A 26,066-nucleotide genomic window follows, 5' to 3' on the forward strand; every position below is an offset into this window, starting at 1 on the left:
CCTGTCATGTTTAATACTTTCACTCTTGTGCAAAACCTAAGAACGGTTTTGGGATGGTTTGTTGGCTTTCATACAATATTATTTAAAAAAGTCTCTCTGTCTCATAATATCTCCAGAGAATTTGCCAAGGGTCACAGACAGACAAAAACAGCATGACGTAATGTTTGTCCATGTTTTCAGGAGACATCCTGGAAGTGTGAAAGGAAACCAGAAGGGCAAACGTGAGTCACCTCATGTCTCCTTGATAGTCGACTTCTTGTGGACACAGAGCAAAGTGATGTAGGGCACGCCGATGAAGGCCCACTTCTCACTGGGCCAGAACATAATAACAGGGCCTTGTTCTGGAGCCTCCGTCGCCACATCAAAGTAGGCGAAGCAAATGCAACCCAAGTAGGATGCCAGACAAATGAGGATGTGCCTGAAAGAACAAGATAAAATTAAATAAATCTGATAATTGTAGGGCATAAAAGAAAAATGAAGGAAATATGTGTAAAACGAGCAATTTCAGCATAGATTTCTGGCATCCGCGAATCCGGATCTGAATCAATGTTCCATGGCCTAATATTCTGTGGTGCAAATTTGGTGAGAATCAGTGAAGTAGTTTTGATGTAATCCTTCAAGCCTATATAAAGGGCAATCTTGATTCAGAAATCTTGATCCAGAATCTGGATCACCTCCAAAATTTAATGGAGTCTTCCATGGACTAATATCTGTGGTGGAAATTTCGTCAAAATCCAGGCAAGTAGTTTTGACGTAATCCTGCTAACAGACAGACAGACAAATAAATAAACACTGATGATTTCATTACGTCCTTGGCGGACATAATAAAAATCAATTTCATCTTTAGTACATAAAGTGACCAATAAAACAGCTGATAAAATTTGCTGAGGAAACAATGGGCTCACCAGAAACAGTGCAAGTAAGGAAAGCTGACAGATGACCACATTTCACAGAATATCCTGTCACTGATCCAGCAAAGGAGAGCCAACACCCACCAGACCCCTGAGATCAGGCCCAACTTGAATACACGTGGGTTTTCACACCTGGGGGGGGGGGGTCACAAGCACAAGAATCAACAAGACTTTTTAATGGTAATCAGAATGAAATTCAAGACCAACATTATAATAATTGTGCAATATGTACAACTAGTTGAAAGTGCTGCTGCTTTGAGTGATCTGGCAAAAAACAAGAGATTTCGTGGTTCTGCTGTATCGCTTATAATTGCAGAGGAAAGCACTGGCCATCTGTAAGGATAATAGGCATCCGGGACATTCCCTGTTTGCTCCTCTGCCATTGGGGAAGAGGTCACAGGGCACAGACTAATAGGTTAAGGAACAGCTTTTATCTTAGAGGTGTAGCTTCCATCCCACCCACCCCATCGCTTCCCAAAAACACACTTCAGTTTTTCTAATTTTTTTTTGTTGTTACAGCCTTATTCTAAAATGAATGAAATTAATTTTTTTCCCTCAAAATTCTACACACAGACCCTGTGTAGCAGACCCTGTCCAAGGCAAATTTCTCCTTAGGGAGACAAATAAAGACACTTTGACTTCAGGACAACTCTGTGAATGTCCTTGAGTTACTTACTCCATTTTGGAATAAGGCTGTTACATAACAAAATGTGGAAAAAGTGAAGCGCTGTGAATACTTTCCAGCTGCATGGTATCAAGCCAATACTGGTTTTTCAACATCCGTGATGCCAGACCCGGCATCATGCGCGGGCCTTAGGGTGCCTTACCTGCCCTTGGAGGGAGCTGGGCCCATCCTGGATGGACGAGCCTGTCAGTCACCAGTCAACAACAATAAATAAATAAATAAATAAAAAATCGCAGGCTACCATGATTACAATCTGTATAAATTTCCAATATAGATGATTCATAATCACATTGATAAACACACTGTGCTTTATCTGATTTTTACTAAATAACTGTGAATGTTTTGTTACGGCAACAACGTGGAAAAGGGGCAGAGATTTCTACATCACTGTCTGGCTTTTCAAGGGCTCAGTGACCAACCCTGACAAGCGCCATCATGGATTTGCGACAGGAAAAAGTGAAACAGTTAGTCTGCAAGTCATAACCACATTAAGAGATAAAAGCAGAAAAAAGTAGTGATGGGACATCAACCGGCTGGGAGAAGCTTTTTTCAGTGATGAAGAAATCAGTCCCGCACAGGGCTCTACCACTTCTGGCCTAAAAAAAAAAAAGTGCCCCTCTCAGAACAATGTTAGGCCCCTCCGCAAATCTGTGTCTGATGTCGGGGCTGCGTGATGCGTGTAAAAAATGTCCTGGTTCTGGCTCAAACTTTGGGGATTTTTGTAAATGCACACACAAAACTGTTGGACTTTGAGAATGTTATATATATATATATATATATATATATATATATATATATAAAACAAATTTAAACAAAAATGACTTTGCACAACTTGGCCCCTTTAATACAGAAAATCCATCAACAGTACAACATAAAAAATTACTTTTAAAAAGTCAGATGTGTGAAACTTTTTATTTACACTTGTGCTTGTTTTGTGAAAGTACTTTGTGATGATGACAGCACTTTTATTATCTTACTTTGACAGGAACTGAAATATTTGCACTAATGCCTCCTAATGATCAGGGCACTGACCTCCAGAGACACTAATCCAGAGTGCTGCTGACAAACTATTTAGTCTTCCTGCGATGTGACTGGTGCAGATGTTGCTGTCACACTGCAGACGATGGCTGACGGTGAATTCCAAACAAAGACGGGACTACAAACCTAAAACTTTTTGATTATGTCACTACACTCACTGCCATTAAGTTATCAAACTGAAATGCAGCAGCAGCTGGCATCTCTCCCCCCACCCACTTTGATAACTTGAGTATTTCTTTGTTGTGCACAAGAACATGTGATTTGTTTATAAAAAAAAAAAAAAAAAAAAAAAAAAATTCTGTCTGTTAAAAAAAGCCAAATCATTGCATTTCCACTTCTTTCAGCTCCTAGAGCCAGACAGTATTTAGAGTGCCACTTTGTGATACTTCACATAACTGCAAAACCATCACGATGCCTACAATAACAACTTACCCAAACCCCGCATTCCATTCTCAAGCAAATAGGAGAACTGGCATTATCACACCCGCAGAGTTGGTGCAGACTGATGCTGCATTCATGAGAGAATCATGACAACTTTAACTGGATAAAGTAGATTTTAAGTTCTATGTTAATACAACAATCTGTTAAGATTCACCTTTTGGGAGGAAAAAAACAGGTTTCCACACAATCTTCTAGTAAAATAAACTAATTCAGAATAAAGAGAGAAGTTTTTATTTTTTAATGAATGATTAAATATTATATAGCAACTCAATCAGTAGAAATCTTTCAATAGTGTTTGATGGTGGATTTGACACTCTAGTCACTATGAAGAATGGTACATACGGAACATCCAGAAAGTATTCACAGTGCTTCACTTTTTCCACATTTTGTTGTGTTAGAGCCTTATTTCAAAATTTCTTTTATCCCCCTCAAAATTCTACATGACAATGTGAAAAAAGTTTTTTTTTTTTTTTTTTTTTTTTTTTTAGATTTTTGCAAATTTATACAAAACAAACTAAGAAAATCACATGTGCACAAGTATTCAGAACCTTTACCATATTTCAACAGAAAACATTTGTTTTGGGCCTTTCAGTCTGGCATACCAAACAAATGCAGCAACTGCACATACGGAACTTTTTCTCTGTGCACTGCACTGTGATGGAACATCAGCTATGACATTTTGGCCATTTGCACATTTCTTTGTGTACAATCCAGCACACACATCACTTAGTGTTGAGGGCCACAGCGACTGGCGAAGGCTAAGAAGACGCCATGGACTGTATGGGGGACACCCACGTTTCCCCGGCAACAGTAGGTATAATTATTGTAGAAAAGTGGGGCTAGATTGACTCATGGCCTGGGTGGTGCGACCATAGACTGTGTGTATATATATATATATATATATATATACACACACACACACACACACACACACACACACACACACACACACACACACACTGGACAAACCCTCCGTGATGACCCATAGGTTTTCCAAAGAGTGTTTTAGAACCAGTCCTCATCTTGACAGTGTTTAACTCCACCTACCTCCCAGTCAACCAATAAATGGGCATAGCTGGAGCATGGCCAAGATCTGCATGACCTGGGCAGAATGAATTCGCTCTTTTCAGGTTTCAAATCCTACAAAACCTTGGACAGGTCACCGCGCTGCAAGATCTCGGTAACACAGAACTGCATTGAGACACTCTGATCAGGCTGCACTTTAACCGCTGCACACGGACAACACCATTAACATCGCAACATAAAACTATTTTTATATTGTGCCTAAAACTCTCATGAATATATTCTCTGGGTTTTTAGACGTTGTTATTGTGTTTGTTTTATGTAAACATACGAGAATCACAGGCTGGCTCTCTGTTATTTTCAATGGGAGTTGCTGTGAGCTATGCTCGCTTCCTGATCATGTCGTTCTGGGGGAAAGTGAAGTTTGTTCTTTAACATCTCGTTATTGTTCTTTACAACACTGTCCTCTTTGTAATAGACTAATATATATATATATATATAATATGTCTGAAATTCAGTTTCTGTTTATTAAATTCCACGCAGATTAAAAGTAGCAGACACGGATTATTTGTTATAATTGTTTTAGCAAGTTTTCAGGGTATCATGCATGTAGTCTCTGATTAACGTGATGAAAAGCATAAAAAATAAATTTTTGTAGTATAATATTCATTTACAATTGTCATCATGTGAATTCTCTATGTTGTTTTGACGGCAGCGACTCTCTAGCACACAAGGGATTATGGGATACATGAAAACCCAGAATGAAGCCTGAACATGTCCTCATCTCACAGTTACTAAACAAGCAAAGCTAAGGTAAGGCTAACAGGCTAACGTTATGACTAGTGTGCTGCCTTAGCAACTGCTGGACCATCAGTGGACCTAATCTCAGCAAGCTACTTGCTAATTAGTACTAACATAGAAATTAGGCAATACAAAAATTTTGCTCAGTGGAAATACTTGTACTGTAGCACAGACTTCTTTGAAGTTCAGGGAGTACAATTAATTCACAGCAAGTCATACAGCCCCAGCCCCCCTCCCCATTTATAGGCAGAAATCTCAAACAGCTCAGACTTGATGGGGAGTCCATTTCCATTGATTACTGAATTGATATATAGATCCAGATAGATGTATTCAGCATTTCCCCATAAAATAAAATCATGAGGTATACAAAGCGGAAAAATGTAAAGTGCTCAGAAACACTGGCCTGACAGCAGCGCTACTTGACTGGGCCTAATACAGGGTGACCCCCACCCCCTCAAAAAAACAAAACACAAAATAACAACAAAAAAACAGAACCTGTAACAATTGTAATAAATCCTACAAAAGGTCCAGCAAATTTAATTTGGTGGAGTTAAACTTCAGTCTGTGTAAGATCATTGGCCCAAAGTTTCAGTTATCTTGGTTGCTTTGCACAAAAGTCATTTTCTTTCAAAATTATGCTCTAATTGGTATGATTTGCTAGCGAAATAGGCCTCCAGGCAAAATGTCTTTTCATGGTTGACCAAGACATGTTGGGGAAGACTACTGGGAAGAGGATGTATTACAATTTTTGTGGGTTCTGGTTTGGGGTTCCACCCTCTACTACAAGGGAAACACTGGTATTGTTACACCCCTAATGATTACAATGAAACAAGAACAAAAGACAACAGGAACCCCTGGTTTTTAGTTGCCAATTAGTTTGCTGTTCAATAACGAATTGCTCAATAGACTGCTCCAACATTCTGAGTAATAAGTACACTTTTGGTAAAGCACTTGAAGACATAATTGCATCCTCAATATAACAAACTATATATATTATAGTGTATTATATGTATATGTGTATATATACAGATACACACACCAACTGTTTCACTGTTTGTTTGGTGTTTTGTACTAAACTGAACTGCATGGGGGTCACAAATCAAACTGGAAAATGTGTCTGTTCTTTCTGAAGTCAAAGGTCCAGCAGTCAAGGCTGAGAGGAATTCTTTCTCACAACAAAAACAAGCAGTGTCTGCACGCAACTGGCAGTGACAGTAATGTCAAGAATTACTAAGTGGCCAAACAACAGATGAATCAAGGTTCCGACACTGACAGCGGTAAAGCTTGTGGGAGGCGGAAACAACAGAGCGCAGCTCCAGATTACTGTACAGGAAGAACACATTAACAGACACAAAGCAAACATACACAAAAGTGCACAAAGAATTTGAAGTATTTGGACAGTGATGCAAATTTTTTTGTCATTTTGCCTCTTTACACCACCACAATGGAGTTGAAATGAAAGAATCAAGGTTTGCTTGTAGTGTAGACTTTTAGCTTTACATCAGTAAGTTATACTGCACATTTTTATTCATAAATAACACAACAATAGGAATTACAACCATTTTTTAATACACTATGCATTAACTTCCAGACCATATAAGTAACATGACAAACTACATGTAAAGGATGATTTTTAATACAAATCATCATTTTCACAGTCAGAGAATGGACACATAAACCTTTCCAAGTCACTAAAAATGCCTTTGATGTCATTTACATCAGTCATTGAAGCTACAGTGTGAAGGATGTCGGGAGATTTATAAGCAGAAATTTAAAGTAGAATTCCTAACCATCTGTTCATTAGGGTTCATATAAAACCTGACTAGATCATTTGTTATTTGATTGGTGGTTTGTATGTCACATGATATTGATCATTCATCCCATTTGCATGTGCAATTCTGATTCCATTTAGTGTGCAAATTTGGTTCCATATGATTTGTACCATTGCATGCTGCAAACACCACACACTGATGCTGCTCATTCTTCTAACACAAAAGAAAAAACAAATCCAGTATGCCATAAGCCCTGTGGAGGCATTTGCAATATTCGCTGGGACGTATCTAGCAAAAGTATAACCACTGTCGGATGAAGAGGTCGACAAAATTCTGTCACAGATTTTCGCTGGACTGAGAAAAGTAGAAGAAATCACAGCATGGCATCAGCTGTGGACTACACCGTCGGGATTGTTTTTGAACTATCTAATGTTTTTGTCAGTTGACTGAGAACAATTTTGGATTGGACTGCTATTTAAAATTTGCGTTGGAGTGTTTGGAACCTCCTGACGCAGTGACACACACCAAAATGTAAGTCCCTTTTCTCTTGTTTATAAATTAATAAAATATTAAATTTTTAGGTGGTATATAAAACACATAATGTTTTTTATTCACTCAAAGGTATGAATATTTCACAAGGTGGAGGATGGAATGTTCCATTCAACGAATGTTCCATACAGTTATCCTACAAGAAAGACGAGTGAGGGAAGCCACCAAGACACCCACACAACTCTGACGACATTACAGGCTTCTGTGGCTGTGACTGGATAAACTGTAGGCGATGCTAAGTCCTGAGTGGACAGTGGATATTTAACTGTCAGGATGGATGTCCCTATTCACAGTATAACTCCACCTTGTTGGTACTGTAAGAAGGTAGGTACACATAGACAATAGTGGCCCATCATCACATCACACAAATACTGGTTAATAATCCAAGATGGTGTAGCACAAGTGAAATGTTACTCAACATCCAAGTAAATACTTTACCAGCCATTCTGAGAATTGTGGTGTACAGAGTTGTCATTTAAAATAATCTGAAATAATTCTGTTTTTGGTTACTGCAGAGACTGAAGTTGTTGAAACACAGGTATAGCAGTTTTTGTGAATACTAAAAGATTATTAATCGACCGCAAGGTCTGTACGGGGAAATATCAGACCGACGTGTTGTCACTATGGACGTGTGGAAAAACATGGAGGTCTGATATCCCCGTACAGACCAAGCAAGCGAGGTTAATAATTCGTTTACTATATAATTCGTATGACTATTATATAGACACACAAACTTACAGCGTCGTCCGAATATGTCATCCGTTCGCTTCACCTCCATGAAGAACTTGCTAACAGATGGTCTGGTCGTTAACTGGTAAGCTGTGTTATTTCAGATGCTGTTTAGATATTTATGGAGTATGTTTATGTCCCACTTGATTTTTTTGAATCATGGCTTTTGCTTCCTGGTTTGTAACGAAAATACGCGTTGTGGAACGATTGTCATGGTAACCAGTCCGGATATGGGAAAATATCCGACCGGTAATCAGCCAATCAGAGCATGTGTCGCATCCCAGCCATACAATAATAAGTATTATTCTTAATTCTATTTTGTTTTCAACGTGAGTTTGTGTTTTTTCATGGACCCCTGTCTGAAATAAAATCACTGAAGGGTGAATGTGAAGGAAATCCTTCATGCGGACCATATTTAAAGATGATAAGGCTTGCAAAAGACAATAAACAGCTGCCTTGGGGGACAAACTTGAACAGCTGTCTGCCAGTTTATGACTACTTCTGCAGATGTTACATCCTGTTCAAGCAGCAACCTCGGGTGCTGAAAAATTAAGTCAACACAGCAGTACCAAAACCTTCAGTTCCTTCAATGGATACTTGAGGACTACTCCAAAAGCATGTCATTCCCAACAGAACCCCATGTTACAATGCCCAACTTTACAAGAAAAATATACATGTTTACAGCATGGTACAAAAAAAAAAAAGTTTTAACCTCAATAGCTAGTTTTCCCATTCATGACAACTGTACTGGGTTGAACTTTTACATACTTAATCAGTTTATGTCATTAAATGATGTATAATTAGGGACATGGTCGATTTGACTGACAACTACTGCCCACGTTGCTAGTTGCTGGCACGCCGCTAGCTCATTTCTAAGATTTCTAATACTAATATCTAAGATAATATGGTTTACTGTGCGATTATTTGGTCCAATACACCAGTTAAGAAGTCTGTACTCCAGTATTTTCAGCAAGTGAAATATTTATTATTTCATTTGTATAGAAGCGCAACTTAAATCAAGTCTGGGATGATGGACTTGTGACATGAGTTACTGCATCCACCACAGATCCACCCTTGGTCCAGGCAGACAACAATCCACCTCCACCTCTTGACAGTAACAATCTATCTGCTGCAGCCAGGTGAAATGTAGTTCTCACACTCTCCTTCTCCAGCTGCTGGGATCCTCACCGGAGAGGTACCTGCAAGCTAGATGATGTCATAGCTGACAATACGTGATACTTCTCATCTCAGTGTCCCCATGAAATTACTCATTTGCTTAAAATCATTGCAGCAGTTCCCAAGGATCCTCTGGAAGATTTCCAGACATCAATTTAGGTCACTAGTTAGCAACCAAACCTCACAACCATACAGAAAGACTAGAACCATCAGGACCCTAAAGACTTGGAACTACATTGTATCAGCACTGTCTAGTGACCTGATGATCCCATAAGGATGTCCACACAAAAGGAGGCTGGGCCAAATGTGGTCCACAAATTAACAGCCCTGATTCTGGGCCACTGCCCAACAAAACATCACACAGATCACATTAAAAATCAAAGTCATACTTTTTTTCTTCTTTTTTTTTGTAATTCACCTTGCAATACAGCTGTCTGTTGTCAAACAGGCATTATTGAGGAGCATCAAGCACAGCAACAGATTGTGCCAACATTGAGGGAGCCTTTCATGAAACAGATGTCTGCAGTGCCAAGGGTGAGGTGGAGGGTAATGTTTGAGTTTTTTATGTCAGTAGTCAAAATCTGTTCAGTAGATATTAGATTTTGACGTCTGACGCCTTGCATTGGAAGCCCTGACTGCTAACTTTAAGTGATGTCGACAGCGGGATATTTAACATCACAGTGCAGTCATCTGACCACCAGTAAGATACAACAACAACAAGATGAATCAGGGATTTCTGACATCCGCCAATCCAGATCCAGATCACCTCCAAAATTTAATGGCGTCTTCCAAGGCCTAATATGTGTCTGTGGGGAATATGTGGTTAGAATCTGTGAAGTAGTTTTGACGTAATCCTTCAAAGACTATATAAAGTGAAACTTGATCCAGAATCTGGATCTGGATCCAGATCACCTCCAAAATTTAATGGAGTCTTTCATGGCCTAATATGTATCAGTGTTAAAAATTTGGTCAAAATCCATGCAGTAGTTTTGACATAATCCTCTAACAGTAATCCTTCAAAACATATATAAAGTGAAACTTGCTCCAGAAGATAAACGCAGGTGATTTTATTACATCCTCGGCAGACGTAATAATAGACAACAGGAGGTGATGGTCTAGTGGTTAAGGTGTTGGGCTTGAGTCCAGAAGACCATGGGTTCAAATCCCCGCCTGACTGGAAAATCAGTAAGGGCCCTTGGGCAAGGCCTTTAATCCCCTATTGCTCCCGGTGTGTAGTGAGCACCTTGTATGGCAGCACCCTGACATCGGGGTGAATGTGAGGCATAATTGTAAAGGGCTTTGGAAAAGCGCTATATAAATGCAGTCCATTTACCATTTACAGTAAATGGACAGTTTAACACTGTTGCCTCATAGCCAGCGTTGTAATGTAACGAAGTAGAAATACTTTGTTAGTGTACTTAAGTAGAATTTTGACGTATCTGTACTTTACTTCATTATTTACATTTCTGGCGACTTTCACTTTTACTCCACTGCATTTCCTCAATAAAATGTATATTCTTACTCCGATACATTTCCTTTAAACATCTTTGTTAATCGTTACACCAATATAAAGTAGAAGAAATTTGATTGGGCAATGCCTGTCTGCAGAGGTGAAAGTAAGCCGGAGCGCAGCTGTACACTGGGAAGAGTAACAGTCTTCTACAGCCAGAGAGTGCAGTGCCTTTCACACCTGCTGCATCAAGTATAGTGTCTGACATAAACAAGTTTAAATGACAAAAACATATCAAAGACATCAGGTTGAATCTGCACCCCTGCTGAGGAAGAGGAAGATTGTGGAGGGTGAAAACCATCTGTGCTGAAGACTGTGCCTTCAGAAAAAGAATGGCAACTTTATTTACCGCTACATACAACCACCTGTGGCTCACTCATCCACACCAACTGCTCCGCCAGAGGCGGATCCAGCCTTTTATATGGGCTGAGGCCCCCTCCTGGTTTCTCCAGACACCACACTGGCTTTCTTTTCATGTTGTTTTGGATTTTACTTTCACTCAATACTTTTACTTAAAGTACATTTTATATGAGAAATTTAGATACTTAAGTACAGTAGACATGGGTCAGTATTTGACCCATGTCTACTGGGTATTTAAATACAAATACTTTAGATTTTCGAATTCCAAATACTTTGGACTTTTTCAAATACAAATACTTTATATTTTGAGTATTTCAAATACAAATACATTCTATGACCTATAAACAACAAATCATCACAAAAACTGATAAACCGGTGACAATTTATTGTGAAAATAGCATGACCAAATATTATTGATAAGTAAAGGATTGAATGTTTTATCACAAATTCACTATTATAATATCACAGGCAATAATCAAACGATCACAATCTATATTCAACATGGTGTCACAGAGATTCCCAAGTTTGAAAAGTATTTGAAAAAGTATTTGGAAATACTTGGGATCAGCGATGTATTTGAAATACAAATACAAATACTTTGAATTCAAAATCAGAAAATACAAATACTCCAAAAAATGTATTTAAGTATTTTCAAATACAAATACTTTTGTATTTGGCCCCATGTCTGAAGTACAGTAAATGTCAGATACTTTAAGACTTTTACTCAAGTAATATTTTTAAAGGAGACTTTAAGTTTTACCAAAGTAATTTTATGGTAAGACACTTGTACTTTCACTCAAGTATCACTTTGAGGCCTGGTGGGGGTTTTCATTGGCTTATAATGCTACAAGGAAAATACTTCATGGTCATATAATTATTTAGTGGGAGGGGTGATAATGAAGTATCTCAGGCTAATTCTGGCGTTGGCTCCACCCATCACTGCTGACTGTTTAATAGGGTCATCCATCATCTTTTTGTTGTTAAGAACACTTACATTATCTTGCAATTTCTAAAAAACAAACAAAATTTAAAAAAACCCACATTATAAAACTTGTACATATTCAGTACACATAGGTCTACAGTTTTATTCAGCCTACATTTATCCTTGTTAACCACACTGTATATCCAGTCTTGAATAAAAGAACAGTAACATATTTCCTAAAAATGGTGATGAGTGGGCGAGTGCATTTATTCAGAAAACAGTAGCCTGTACAATCTGTGCTCATTCTTCTCGGCATATCCTAGGCTCTGTGGAAACTCACTCTGCAGCTACTTCAGCAGCGCTGTCACACTGCACAGCTCATCTCACCACCAATCAACTGAGTTTCAACAAAAAACACACACAGCCATTTACCTGGCAATCTACATTAAGGCTAAAATACAATTAAAATTCCCAGGACATCAATTATCAATTTGTTTAATCTCTTAATCCATTTCCAAGTCATTTCCATGACTGGAAACCTTCCAGGATTTCCAGTATGCATGGCAACCTTGGGTTTTGTCCTCACAGATAAACATGATTTCAGCTGATTTTATCCACGGATAGATGACCTCAGTCGCTCTCTGCAGAACAAACGCACCTCTGCTGCTTTAAAAAGTGGATGAGATGCCACAAATCTACTCACTAACCTTTTCAGCTCCGTAATGAGCAGCACAGTGCAGGGAATGCCCAGAGTCATGAGTGACAAAGAGTTGACAACGGGCTTAACGAAGGCCAGCCCCGTGGTGATTCCTGACAAGATCCCAATGACCACTTTGAACTTTGACCTACATGGAGAAGCAAAACATGACACAACGTTAGGAATGACACTGCAAAATGCACAACACGGCAGTGAAAATTTTAAGTGACAGCTGGAAGAGGCCAAGCAGTCATTATACCTCTGTGACAACAGGAAGAGAGGGAAAGACATGTGATGCAGCTTTTCCTGGTGTCAGCTATCTTAGACAGGCCTATTATTAAATACAGCTGTCACAGCGGTGGACACATCATATGACAAAGCTGTCAACAAGAGTGAGCGCAACATCAACCCAGTGGTGGTTCCACTGAGGCCTTCTTGGTAGGGCAAGGGGGGTGGATGGGGGAAAAACGCTACAAGAGATTATGGCAAAAAAAACAAACTCATCCCTTTTTAGAACAATCCATTTCATACAAAATAATGTAGTCAATTAATAACAGAATAAGGATTAGGCTATGCCCAAGGTTGCCCACCTCATTCAATCCATAAAATAACACATATTATCAGTAAAATAAAAGAAGTAAAGAAGAAAATAAAAAAAGGATTTCTGCCCCCTTTTTCCTCTACTTCTGATCCTTACATATACAGTGCCTTGCAAATTTGGCTCCTTGGAATTTCACACATTTTAATTTGTTTATGCCATCTCAAATACAAAAAGTAAATCAGACTTCACAAGATAAAACTTTCTAAAATTATCCTCCTTAAACTCAAACTAAATCTCTACAACTTGATATAAATTAATTAAAAATATAAAAGCCAAAATGATGGGTTGTCACCTTTGTGTGAACGCAGGTGGAGAATAAATATAAACCAAGTCACATGTGACCGTTAGGTGACCTACGAGGTCTGTTAGAAAATTATCAGACCTTTTTATTTTTTGCAAAAACTATATGGATTTGAATCACGTGTGATTGCATCAGCCAAGCTTGAACCTTCGTGCGCATGTGTGAGTTTTTTCACGCCTGTCGGTTGCGTCATTCGCCTGTGAGCACGCTTTGAGTGAGCAGTGGTCCAGCCCCCTCGTCTGATTTTTATTGTGAAGAAAATGTCTGAACGATTTGGAGCTTTGCTGCATCAAATTTTTCCAGAAACTGTGAGAGACAGCCAGGTGGAAACCATTCGGAAGATTCAGACGGCTTTCAGGGACGATTCTATGGGGATCACACAGATTAAGGAGTGTTACAACCGGTTTAAAGACGGCGCACAATGGCGGAGGGCGCGCTGCGCTCCGAGCGGCAATCGACAGGCTGAAACGACCAGATCATTTCCAAACTGAACGCTGTGTTGATCCGGGATGTCGTCTGACTACTACAGAAATGGCAGAAGAGGTGGACATACCACTTTTTCGGCACATTCCACTGTTACAGGAGTTTTTGTCATGGAAAGAGGAGCGGAGGAATTCACCACGGAGCCGCTAATGGCGCGGGACAAAAGCACCTCCGTGTTGGTCTCACAGGACATGTTGTAACATGCTCAGCTCTTGCACCATTCGGAAGATTCAGACAGCTTTCGGTGGCTTTTCAGTCGTGTGACTATCCGAGAAATTGTGGACGAGCTGGACATGCCACAACATGTCCTGTGAGGCTTCATCACGGCGTTGCTTTTTGTCCCGCGCCATTAGCGGCTCCGTCCCGACATGCGAATTCCTCCGCTCCTCTTTCCACGACAAAAACTCCTGTAACAGTGGAATGTGCCAAAAAAGTGGTATGACCACCTCTTCTGCCATTTCTGTAGTAGTCAGACGACGTCCCAGATCAACACAGCGTTCAGTTTGGAAATGATCTGGTCGTTTCAGCCTGTTGATCGCCGCTCGGAGCGCGGCGCGCCCTCCACCATTGTGCGCCATCTTTAAACCAGTTGTAACACTCCTTAATCTGTGTGATCCCCATAGAATCGTCCCTGAAAGCCGTCTGAATCTTCCGAATGGTTTCCACCTGGCTGTCTCTCTCAGTTTCTGGAAAAATTTGATGCAGCAAAGCTCCAAATCGTTCAGACATTTTCCTCACAATAAAAATCCGACAAGGGGGCTGGACCACTACTCACTCAAAGCGTGCTCACAGGCAAATGACGTAACCGACAGGCGTGAAAAAACTCACGCATGCGCACGAAGGTTCAAGCTTGGCTGATGCAAGCGCACATGATTCAAATCACATAGTTTTTGCAAAAAATAAAAAGGTCGAATAGTTTTCTAACAGACCTCTTATGTGAACCTACATAGCTCACGTGACACCGGAAGCTCAGTCCCTTTTCCTTCTCAACTCGCAGGTTTCAAGCTGTTGCAGGGTGGTGAGTTTTTTCACGACATATTGTCAATTTCTCCGCTTGTTGCTTTAAGCCTCGTGACTTATGAGTCGAAGTTGCGTTTTTAACCCTTCAGAGGCTGCACAGGCGTGTGCTGAGCGTGTGTGATGTCGGGTGCATCCACATGTGCCATCCCTGTGTTTTCCACCGGATGGATAACATTGAGGCCGACTTTACCTGTTCCATTTTGTTGGTGGGCCGTTCTCTGCTTTGTTTTTGTGTAGTAGCATTGCTGATTGCGTGCAAGTTATACTACACCGATTTTCAATTGGACTGTAGTGTCTGTTTTCCGGCTTCGCTTTTGTTTATTCTTACATATTTGTTACGTACAGCTGCCTTCGTGCAGCTCTGTATTTGCCTCGCATTGCAAGAGTTGATTTTGCTTTACTGTAGCCATTTCCGGCTCTGCTTTTGTTTATTGTATTCATTCAGATTACAAACAGTTTAATTGTCCTACTTACTGGTTTCGCTATTTGGCTTTTTCTGAGCAGCTGGTTTCATCCTGCTCCATTTTCACTGTTGCGTTCATTCCCGGCTTTGCTTTTTATTTCTTGTGTTTTGCTGGCGGTTGACATATCCTGTTTTGTTTTTTGTTACAGCGGCCATCCCCAGTTTCACTTTTTGTTGCCATACTGGTTATGAGCAGCCGCCTTCGTCCTGCTCCATTTTTTATTACAGCGGCCGTTCCAGGCTTCGCTTTTTTGTTGCCATACTGGTTACAAGCAGCCGCCTTCGTCCTGCTCCATTTTTCTTTGTACACATACAGTAGTGTTCAGAATAATAGTAGTGATATGTGACTAAAAAGATTAATCCAGGTTTTGATATATTTCTTATTGTTACATGGGAAACGAGGTACCAGTAGATTCAGGAGATTCTCACAAATCCAACAAGACCAAGCATTCATGATATGCACACTCTTAAGGCTATGAAATTGGGCTATTAGTAAAAAAAAAAAAAAGTAGAAAAGGGGGTGTTTACAATAACAGTAGTGTGGCATTCAGTCAGTGAGTTTGTCAATTTTGTGGAACAAACAGGTGTGAATCAGGTGTCCCCTCTGTAAGGATGAAGCCAGCACCTGTTGAACATGCTTTTCTCTTTGAAAGCCTGAGGAAAATGAGACATTCAAGACATTGTTCGAAGAACAGCGTAGTTTGATTAAAAAGTTGATTGGAGAGGGGAAAACCTATACGCTGGTGCAAAAAATTATAGGCTGTTCATCTACAATGATCTCCAATGCTTTAAAATGGACAAAAAACAAAACAAAAAAAAAAACAAAAAAAAACAGAGACGCATGGAAGAAAACGGACAACAACCATCAAAATGGATAGAAGAATAACCAGAATGGCAAAGGCTCAGCCACTGATCAGCTCCAGGATCAAAGACAGTCTTGAGTTACCTGTAAGTGCTGTGACAGTTAGAAGACGCCTGTGTGAAGCTAATTTATTTGCAAGAATCCCCCGCAAAGTCCCTCTGTTAAATAAACGACATGTGCAGAAGAGGTTACAATTTGCCAAAGAACACATCAACTGCCTAAAGAGAAATGGAGAAATATTTTGTGGACTGATGAGAGTAAAATTATTCTTTTTGGGTCCAAGGGCCGCAGACAGTTTGTGAGACGACCCCCAAACTCTGAATTCAAGCCACAGTTCACAGTGAAGACAGTGAAGCATGGTGGTGCAAGCATCATGATATGGGCATGTTTCTCCTACTATGGTGTTGGGCCTATATATCGCATACCAGGTAACATGGATCAGTTTGGATATGTCAAAATACTTGAAGAGGTCATGGTGCCTTATGCTGAAGAGGACATACCCTTGAAATGGGTGTTTCAACAAGAAAATGACCCCAAGCACACTAGTAAATGAGCAAAATCTTGGTTCCAAACCAACAAAATTAATGCCTCGCAGATGTGAAGAAATCATGAAAAACTGTGGTTATACAACTAAGTACTAGTTTAGTGATTCAAAGGATTGCTAAAAAAGCAGTTTGAACATAATAGTTTTGAGTTTGTAGCGTCAACTGCAGATGCTACTATTATTGTGAACACCCCCTTTTCTACTTTTTTTTTTTTTACTAATAGCCCAATTTCATAGCCTTAAGAGTGTGCATATCATGAACGCTTGGTCTTGTTTGATTTGTGAGAATCTACTGAATCTACTGGTACCTTGTTTCCCATGTAACAATAAGAAATATACTCAAAACCTGGATTAATCTTTTTAGTCACATAGCACTACTATTATTCTGAACACTACTGTATATGAACTGTATAATGTTTTCGGCTTCTTTTGTTTATATATTTTGAGTCACTAGTGGCATACAGAGCTCAACCTGACTCTTCAATCCCCGTTATGCTGGAGCTGCTGGGCTGTAGGGGCTGTTTTGCGCCCCTCCAGCAGTATGATGGGTATGATCCTAGGTGATGGGCATGATCCTAGGCGTCCCCATCGACGTTCTCCAAGTTCTCCAGGGTGAATATGGCTGTGTCTCATCCACTTGAGGGAGTTCTGCGGGGACACTCCCATGCGTCATGTGGTAGGCATTGTGTTTAGGTTCCTCGTGACTTTGTTGGATACATGAACATTTCCAAGTCACTGAATATGTCTTGGACTTTATTTATATTAATTATGATGAAATACAAACAGTATGGCACTGTGTGGTAAATCTGTGTGGAGTAGACAGTTCTCAAAAACTAAGTGACTGTGCAAGAAGGAGAAGAGTGAGAAAAGCCACCAAGACACCCAGAAGAAGGTATAGGCTTCTCTGGCTCTGATTGGAGAAATTGTGCGTAGTGCATGTTTTGCATTCTGTATCACGAGTTACACACATGTATACCACGTGTGTGTGTGTGTGTGTGTGGTGGGGGGAGCGATACACATGCACACCGCATGTGTGTTGCTTTTCCAACGCCACACTCGTGGGGGCACTTAGACAAATTTTACATCCAGCTCAAAAGTGATCGTCTACTCACTGTTTTCGTGCGGACAGCGCCAATGGCACCACATTTTCTAAGGGGCCAGCGAGCAGTGTTGGATGTTCGTGTGTGTCACCTGGAATTTGGCCGACACCTGCCGTAAGAGAGATCAAATGTGCTCTCGCAGGGCACACTCTGTCTTTTAGCCGGTGTGCTCGAATAGTTGTAGTGACAGGTGTACAAGGTGTTGGAGGCAACTCCGGTTTTTTCACAAATGGCATGCAATTCCTCCTTTGTGCGCTAGTCGGCTTCAATCGTGTTATGTGTGAAGAGGCCCTTAAGCTTGCAAATGTGCTCTAGTTATGTGATGTAATATTATCATAGCAAACATACCGATTCCTCCTGAATATCCTGGGTAGGTACCGCTTTGGGAACCACATGGCAATGGCACACATGAGCACCCATAAAATGGCCAATTCATCCAGCATTTGGCCAAGGAAGCTGAGAGTGGCATGAAAATATGTTGATCCAATACCTGGGAGACAGAGATCACAGACATTGGTACCTAAGAACATTAATTTAATGAAGCTGTCTACATGAACCACATTTTTTTTTTTTAAACAAAAGGGGAAAAAAACAAACCGATTTATGACTGGAAAAAGAAGCTAAAAACTGTTTGGACCACTGGAACAAATCCAGATGTGCATGATGTGATCATAAGTGTGTGTCAAGTTCAATACAGACACCTCATTGTGTAGAATGGTGTTCCTAATAGAGTGGCATGTATGGAATGCCCTTACCAGTGGTTTCAGTGTGTGGTTTTTCATGCTGGCAGCTCTGAGGTTATTTAGGTTACAGACACTGTTCTGTCAGATTGAAGTGGTCTGAGTCACCACTCAGTGGACTTGTTTGATTTTCACACAGTATTATATAAACTCTTGAGACAGTTGCATATGAAAACCTCATTCACAAGCCAAAGCCACATTTCTTCCCCATTAATATTTGACCTAAATAACTGAGTCTTTTGACCATGTCTGCACACATTTTTATTTATTTATTTATTTGGTAAAAAGGGGTGGCGGGGGGTAGGACTGTTTCCACCCTAGCTGATTAAAGAGGAACTCTGGGATTTTGCAATCTGGTCTTTATTTTAAAAAGTTTTGGGGTTCATCTTTTCACTCAGGACAAAACATTGCAGTTTTGATTTAGAACAGATACCATCACAGGCATATTGTTAATAGACGGGGTAAGCTAAAAACAGTAAACCACTTTGTCATCACTGAATATTTGTCAGTGGAAGTGCCCACTAGCATGGAAAGGATCTCTATGGTGGTAAATGTGTGCATATGTATCTCACGAATTGTAAAGAAACAATTATACAGTTAGTCACTTACCTTAGCCAACCCATCCTCCCTCACGCTGCTGTCCACTGTTGAGTGGTTCATTCTGTAAGATAAACACTGTGTTCCAGTTGTATTCAGCGGTTGTAATTTTCCATTTATGCCCCCAGGAACATCCCCTGAAGTTGGAATTCCAACTCATCAACCTGTTTGACCACCACATACCCAAAGTTCACACTCAAAGATGGCTGCTCCAAGCATCAACAATTATTAAAGCTATGGTTTTTATTTCTTTTTAAAGGACTTCTGTCTTTTTTTGTGTCCAATTTCTTAAAATTGTGTCCTGTCCTACTGCTTTCAGTAGATACGTTGATACAAAATTTTTATGTGTGAAATGCTCCGTAATGTGTTGTATATCAACCTCATTTTGGCTAGCCTGGTAGATAGATGTCGCTAACAGCTGGCTACACCTAAAATGAAGAAAAAACAAATCTAATGTCTATGCCATCTGTCCTCTTCAATTAGGTCTATTAGGTGGAATGTATATTTTTGTAGCACTCTATACTCCAAAATTGTGGCGGTGTTCTGCTTATTTTCTGACTTGCGGTGTGGAAATTTTAAAGCATTTACCTTGGGTGTGACATCAGTCCCATTCGCAACTTACAACTTCCAAGCTAAATGGAACACGACAAAAGGCCCCTAAGATGGTGAAGCTAAGCAGCTAACTGTATAATTAGTCATCTTAAGTTTTTGTTCGTTTTTAAACATGAAGGTAAACAGGTGCATTGTTACCTCTGTTGGGATCCTTTCCATGCTATAGACACTTCTAATGACAAAAGCTTTTCCCGTCCACTTACATTAATTAGCCAATTAACATAAGACAGTGTTTGTGTTCTAAATCAAAAAAGCACCAATTAAAGAAATTTTTTGTTCATTGATAAAAGACAAACCACACATCAAGCCCACCTTGGGAAAAAAGTCAAGCTTCCCCTGTACTGGGCAGCGCAGTCTCGTGTGAGGGCGGGCGCTAAAGGGGTAAAATGTGATGCATATGATGGAATTTCTCTACTTCCAGGGATGGAAACATGGCACTTTCTCTGAGATTTTGGGCAAATTACACGCAAACAAAGTGAAAAGACAAAGAAAAAGCAGTGGAAAGTGGACATGTGTTGTGGTTTGTTTATGACACAAGGTTCAAACATGTCAAGGCAGTTTTACAGGCGAGAGAACGCAGCTACTCTGGTTAGCCGTGTAGGCTAACACTTACTGACAACGTCTCCCATTTGGCTCGTCTTCTCTTCTCCAATGGGAACTGAAAAAAAAAAACTGCACTTGTCGCGACTGCTTCGGTGATTGCAGCCAAAAACAAAACAGTACACCATTTTCCCATGTGAAGTTATGCTGTGTATATATTGTCCAACAGGACCAGCTGTCCCCATAAGTGGTCAAATCCTGCGATATCGCACAGGGTTCAAACAAGACTGCGTTGCCCTATTTCTTTGTATTAACAAGCATGTGTACCTAATAAAGTGGCCAACAGTGCACTCATAGATCACAGCATAGTGAATTTAAAACGCTGCAGAAGGTCAGCTCAGTATGACCGCCTTTGTTATCACAGCCAAACAGACGTTCTATTATCAGCCAAAGCTTTACTCATAACAGGATCGACAGGATATTCTTAAAAACCAGACTGTTGTTTCATTACAAATAATCTGCTGCTTTTAGTTCTTGGCGACTAAACATAAAAATCTGTCAGGGTACTTGCCCATTAGTGGCAGGAAAAACAAAGCTTATACAAGGAACATGTCATCTAACTTGGCACCTTAAATGTTTCCCATGAAGCTTATGATGGCAGCACGCAGTTGAATCTTAAATGACATATAAACAAACACAGCAGAGGTCAAAAGCAGGTACAGAATGTGGCATTCACACTGGAACCTGCAGGTTTGTGTACCTGCTCAGGTCAAAGGTCATCCTGGCTGTAGTATCAGTGGAAGGGATGAGATCATGTGAACCTCAGTCCACAGCAGTTTTGACAAAGTTTACCGCCTTCAGATTTCTAAAAATGGATGCAAAGCTTCTAACCCACACACATAAGTACTTGTGCTGAAGATAAGAAACACACTATTAACTGCAGTGCACCCTGAAGCTCAGAGGTGACTTCAGCGCAAATATGACACTGGTCAAACAGTTCCCTTTCTGTGATCCTGAATCAGATACAGGTCTGATTTTTTGCCATTCGACTTCAGTCTGAACAGTCATTCTGGAATTCATGTGGCTGCACATCTCCAAGTAAACATCTGTCCATGCCATAGACATCCTGAAATTATGGATGAAATGAAGTTCACAGTTCCACCACTCCTGGCTCCAACCAGTGCATGTGATTAGAATTTACACTCATCGTGGAGCTGTTCATACACCCACTCCACCAAAGCCACTGAAGTCAATTTTCGCACTGCTCACTGATCTGCATTATAATTTAATTTTAGTGTGGCCTGACATTCACATAACTGAGCAGCCAAACACCGGTGTGGCTGTCAGTCACGTGTTCTACACTCAGGATGCAGCAAAAAAAAAAAAAAAGAAAAAAAAAAAGAAAAAGAAAAGAAAATGGCTACTCATACATCATTTATCAACCTTTTTCAATAGTGCTGGGTTGAAATGATTGAGTCACTGATTTTATACCGATTCTCATTTTAATTCCCACAGATCGATTCATACATCCAAAGATCGATTTTTAAACTTATATACATACATACATATATATATGCGCACTTCTCGCCAGCATTATAACAGTATGCCTGAAAAGCGTACGTTGCAGTTGGGCTGTTACGCAATTTCCAAAGGTGTGTAACAGGAAAAATTAAATGATAATTTCTCTATATTGATTGTGGATGCACTGTTTCAGATTTAGAACCAGTGCATCCACAATTTATTCATCAACCTCTGTCAAAGCCATTTAAAGATGTCAATCATGACTACCGGGACTGTTGTTACAGGCATGAAAAAACAATCGTCCACCATTTTTAATTCACACTGTAGTTTTTTGTTTGTTTGTTCCTCATAATGTGCCATTTCCATGAGACAGCACACAATAGTTCTCTGGGGTGGACTGTGGGAGAACTTTTCCCATAGCCATGTTCTCCTGCTGCAGAAGAAAAGTTCTCCTACAGCGTGCCGTGCAGTGAGCGCTGCATGCATGAGTTTTGTAGGGGAGAGCGGGGCCATTATCCCCAGAAAATTTACACTATTGCCTACATTTTGAGAAGTAGTATTAATATGTTGCATAACTAGACAATCAGGTAACAGCTCAAAAAATGGTTTTAATAACACTAACACCAAAGTGATATCGGATCAAAATAATCAATTCTGAATCAAATCGATTCTTGAAATTTGAATCGATACCCAGCCCTATTACTCAACATTGCACCCAGTGCATCAAAACTTCACACATTTTTGACAAATGTTGGTTGCTCAGAATGCAAAAGATAGAGAACCACGTCTTACTTTTTTTGGGGGGGGGGGGGGGGGGGGTCAGGCTCAAAATTTCTCAATCGCCCCTCCAAAGTTGTATTACACACTTCCTTTGTGTTTCTTCTGTGAGCACATTTAATTTGGTCTTTTGTGTGCAAGTGTGTGTGTGGCATAGACTGTATAAATCTAGTGACTTTTCCTGTGTTATTGGAGCCTCTGGTGTGAAAGTGTGCATTGTTTTGTTACTGTTCTCAATGAGCAGTGGGTGCTGCAGTTGGAATGGGCTACTCCCCCATCCCAAGACCTCAAAGGTGGTCTTGGGATGTCTGCCCAGTCCTCGTGCAGTGGTACCTCCCAGCTGTAGTCAGGGCAGGAGATATTCACTCCTCCGTGTTCAGACTGAAAATGAACCGAGCATGCACGAAGGAACTGGCAGCACTGGCTGAGCCTGACAGTTTGGTAAAAGTGAATTCTAACCAGACAGCAGTCACGTGACTTTTTTCAAACGCTGAAAGATTTTTTAAGAATAGTTTTGATATTTCTGCAGTCTGTGCCTTCGTTCTGTGTTGTTAGATGCAGCTTTTCCAGCCCAAAAGCTGTACGTATATAAAACACACACACACACACCACCACCACAAATATTACATCTATATTTTGACCCTTAATATTTTAAGCATCCTGGTTGCTTAGACGAGTGGATCATAAAAAGTAATGGAGTCAAAGTTAAACAAATTTAAAAAATGGCCAGTCTGTCAGTGGGCAGTCATGGCTTTACCACTCTGGTATATGATGTGGAGCAAGACTGTGAGAGATAAGGTCACACCCCACTTTTTGTTGTTGTTTTGCACCTGTGGGTGAGTTCAGGATGGTTAACAGTTCACACTGGAATCTGATCTTGGCCACATTCAAAATAACAACAGCAAGCCAAGATTTCTGATGTCTGCCAAAGGTTGACGAGGACTCAAAATAACACATGATTCACATCGTGACCCAGACTTTACCTGGATCCGGATTCCATAACACAATCCAATAATCGCATGCTGATCCAGAATGGTCCGACTGGTCGAGACGTTGCAATCTGATATTTATTTCACAAGCTGAAACAAAACAGTGTCATCCTGATCTTGGTTTTACATCGTAATGTCGTATCCGTGAAGAAGTTTTCACGTAATTCTTAAGTCTCAGAGTCTGGATCCAGATTCTGGATCAGTGAAATCCTGATCCAGGATCTGGATCCAGATCACCTCCAAAATTTAATGGAGTCTTTCAAGACCTAACACCAATATGTGGTGAAAATCCATTAAGTAGTTTTGACGTAATCCTCAAAATCTGACAAAGTGAAGTGTACAGATTGAAATCCTGATCCATAATCCAGATCGCCTCCAAAATTCAGGCCTAATATCTATCTGTGGCACAAATTTGGTGAGAATCTGTGAAGTAGTTTTGATGTAATCCATAAAAGCCTATATAAAGTGAAATCTTGATCCACAATCTGGATCCGGATCACCTCGAAAAATTTATGGCCAAATATCCATACAAACAGAATCCAAACTCTCATTGGAAGCTATAGGAAGCATTTAGAGGCTGTTATTTCTGCAAAAGGAGGATCTACTAAATATTGATGGATTTTTTTTCTGTTGGGGTGCCCAAATTTAGGCACCTGCCTAATTTTGTTTAAAGAATTATTGCACACTTTCTGTAAAGCCTATAAACTTCATTTCACTTCTCAAATATCACTGTGTTTCTCTGCTATATGATATATTTAACTGAAATTTCTGATCCAAACAACCAACGATTTATAAAGGAAAATCATAGAAACCATCAGGGGTGCCCAAACCTTTACACACAACTGTTTATGAGAGCCGGCCTCCCTCACAGGAGTCACCTGGTTGCACCGCCATTTTAATACAGAAGCCCAAAGGGACATATTACACCTTTCACATTTTGCAATTTTGGAAGAAAAACAAGAGGAATCACACGGTGTACTGGTTGCTAGTGTAGTTTGTGAAATACAACATCATAAAAGGCAAAGAAGAAACAGCGACTGGTAACGGCATAATGCAATCTGCAACCTCACCACTAGATGACACTAAAGACTGCTGGCTTTAAAAAAGAAGGCATGACATTTCAGATAGTTTGTCAGAAGGCACGTGGAAAACTACAATCTAAATTTGATGTGTTTTCTTGCATAAAACTCATACTTTGACATATTTATGGGCAATTGTCAACTTACCAACCACAACCAGAAGACTCCATATGAGGTAAATCCCACTGTTGAAATGTGTTGCATATTGGTGGAACAAGCACATTAATATGGGCGGCAAAACAAAAAACAAAATGTTGCTGATCTGAAATGATAAACATGAGCAGAAAATTAGACATTTAAGTGAGTATGGAGCTAAATGATACAAAAAAAAAGTGCCTCGATAAAATCAAATTTTGCAACTAAGGAGTAGAATGGTGCCGCAGTTAATCCCGAACACAGCTCTGGGACATAGTAAATAAAAATTTTAAAAATAAAAAAAAAATAATACAAAAACACAGGCTGTAACTCTGACAGCAACAACTAAACAAAAGCTCCAAACCCACCGTGTTGTAGAATTCAGCGATGCTGGGATAAATGAGGTAATTTCCTTCACACCAGTCCACATCGGAGCTGCCAGCCTGCAACTGGTCCCAAAACACCAGAGGAACCGTGCTCATGTCTGGACTAGTTTATTTTTTGTTTCAGACAGATGGACGAGCCGTCCGTCAGCATTGGACATCGGAACAAAAGTTACGATGTAGCGCGTCGTCGGTCACACGCTACAGTTTAATCCGGCACGCTTTATAAAACCGACGATTACGTTATATTTTTTTAAAAAAGCGTGGCCTAGCTGCATTTTAAATCCACTACTTCACAAAGACGCTCTGTCCATCTGTCGCAACGCTCCGGTCTCTGACAGCTACTCCGTCTTTACACCAAGAGTGTTTAAAGCTGACCAAGAGCACTCACTCCTCAAACTCTTGCTCCCCCTCCTGTCGGTTTTGCACCAACGGGTTACAAAACAGTCATAAAAGCCCACACCGCCACCTGCTGGACCGGAAAGTGTAATGTCTTCGGCGTGTCTGTGTCACTGAGTGCCTGTATTACTGATCTGTATATAACTGTACACGAGATAACTCAAAAACTGCTGGACCGATTTCCTTCAAACCTGGTGAGACTATTATTTACAGATAGATATCTATAGGTGGTGGATTTTGGAGTAGATTGGTCCAAACTCAAGGAAAACATAGTGTGAGATCTCAACAACCAAGAAACTGGGATGG

The 26,066-nt window shown here is 40.2% G+C and overlaps 1 protein-coding gene across 1 annotated transcript; it reads right to left on the reverse strand.

Annotated features, from left to right (window-relative positions):
• acer2 (alkaline ceramidase 2) lies at positions 1-25,778 on the reverse strand. The gene is made up of 6 exons (XM_034188150.1): positions 25,347-25,778; positions 24,991-25,105; positions 18,337-18,478; positions 12,625-12,762; positions 906-1,043; positions 1-418 (listed from the first exon to the last, which is right to left on the reverse strand). Exons 1-6 carry the CDS (start codon positions 25,458-25,460, stop codon positions 232-234), a joined length of 834 nt encoding a protein of 277 aa, XP_034044041.1. The 5' UTR covers positions 25,461-25,778; the 3' UTR covers positions 1-231.
• Between the last annotated feature and the right edge of the window lie 288 nt (positions 25,779-26,066).

This window comes from Thalassophryne amazonica, chromosome 15 (genome assembly GCF_902500255.1).
Source record: "Thalassophryne amazonica chromosome 15, fThaAma1.1, whole genome shotgun sequence".
Classification (NCBI taxonomy): Eukaryota; Metazoa; Chordata; class Actinopteri; order Batrachoidiformes; family Batrachoididae; genus Thalassophryne; species Thalassophryne amazonica.

Coding starts and splice junctions, on each gene's coding strand:
- acer2 (XM_034188150.1), bottom strand. CDS start 25,460: ATGAGCACGGTTCCTCTGGTGTTTTGGGACCAGTTGCAGGCTGGCAGC. Junction 18,479..24,990: donor GAGTCTTCTGGTTGTGGTTG/GTAAGTTGACAA, acceptor TCTGTCTCCCAG/GTATTGGATCAACATATTTT. Junction 12,763..18,336: donor AGGATATTCAGGAGGAATCG/GTATGTTTGCTA, acceptor TTCTCCATGTAG/GTCAAAGTTCAAAGTGGTCA.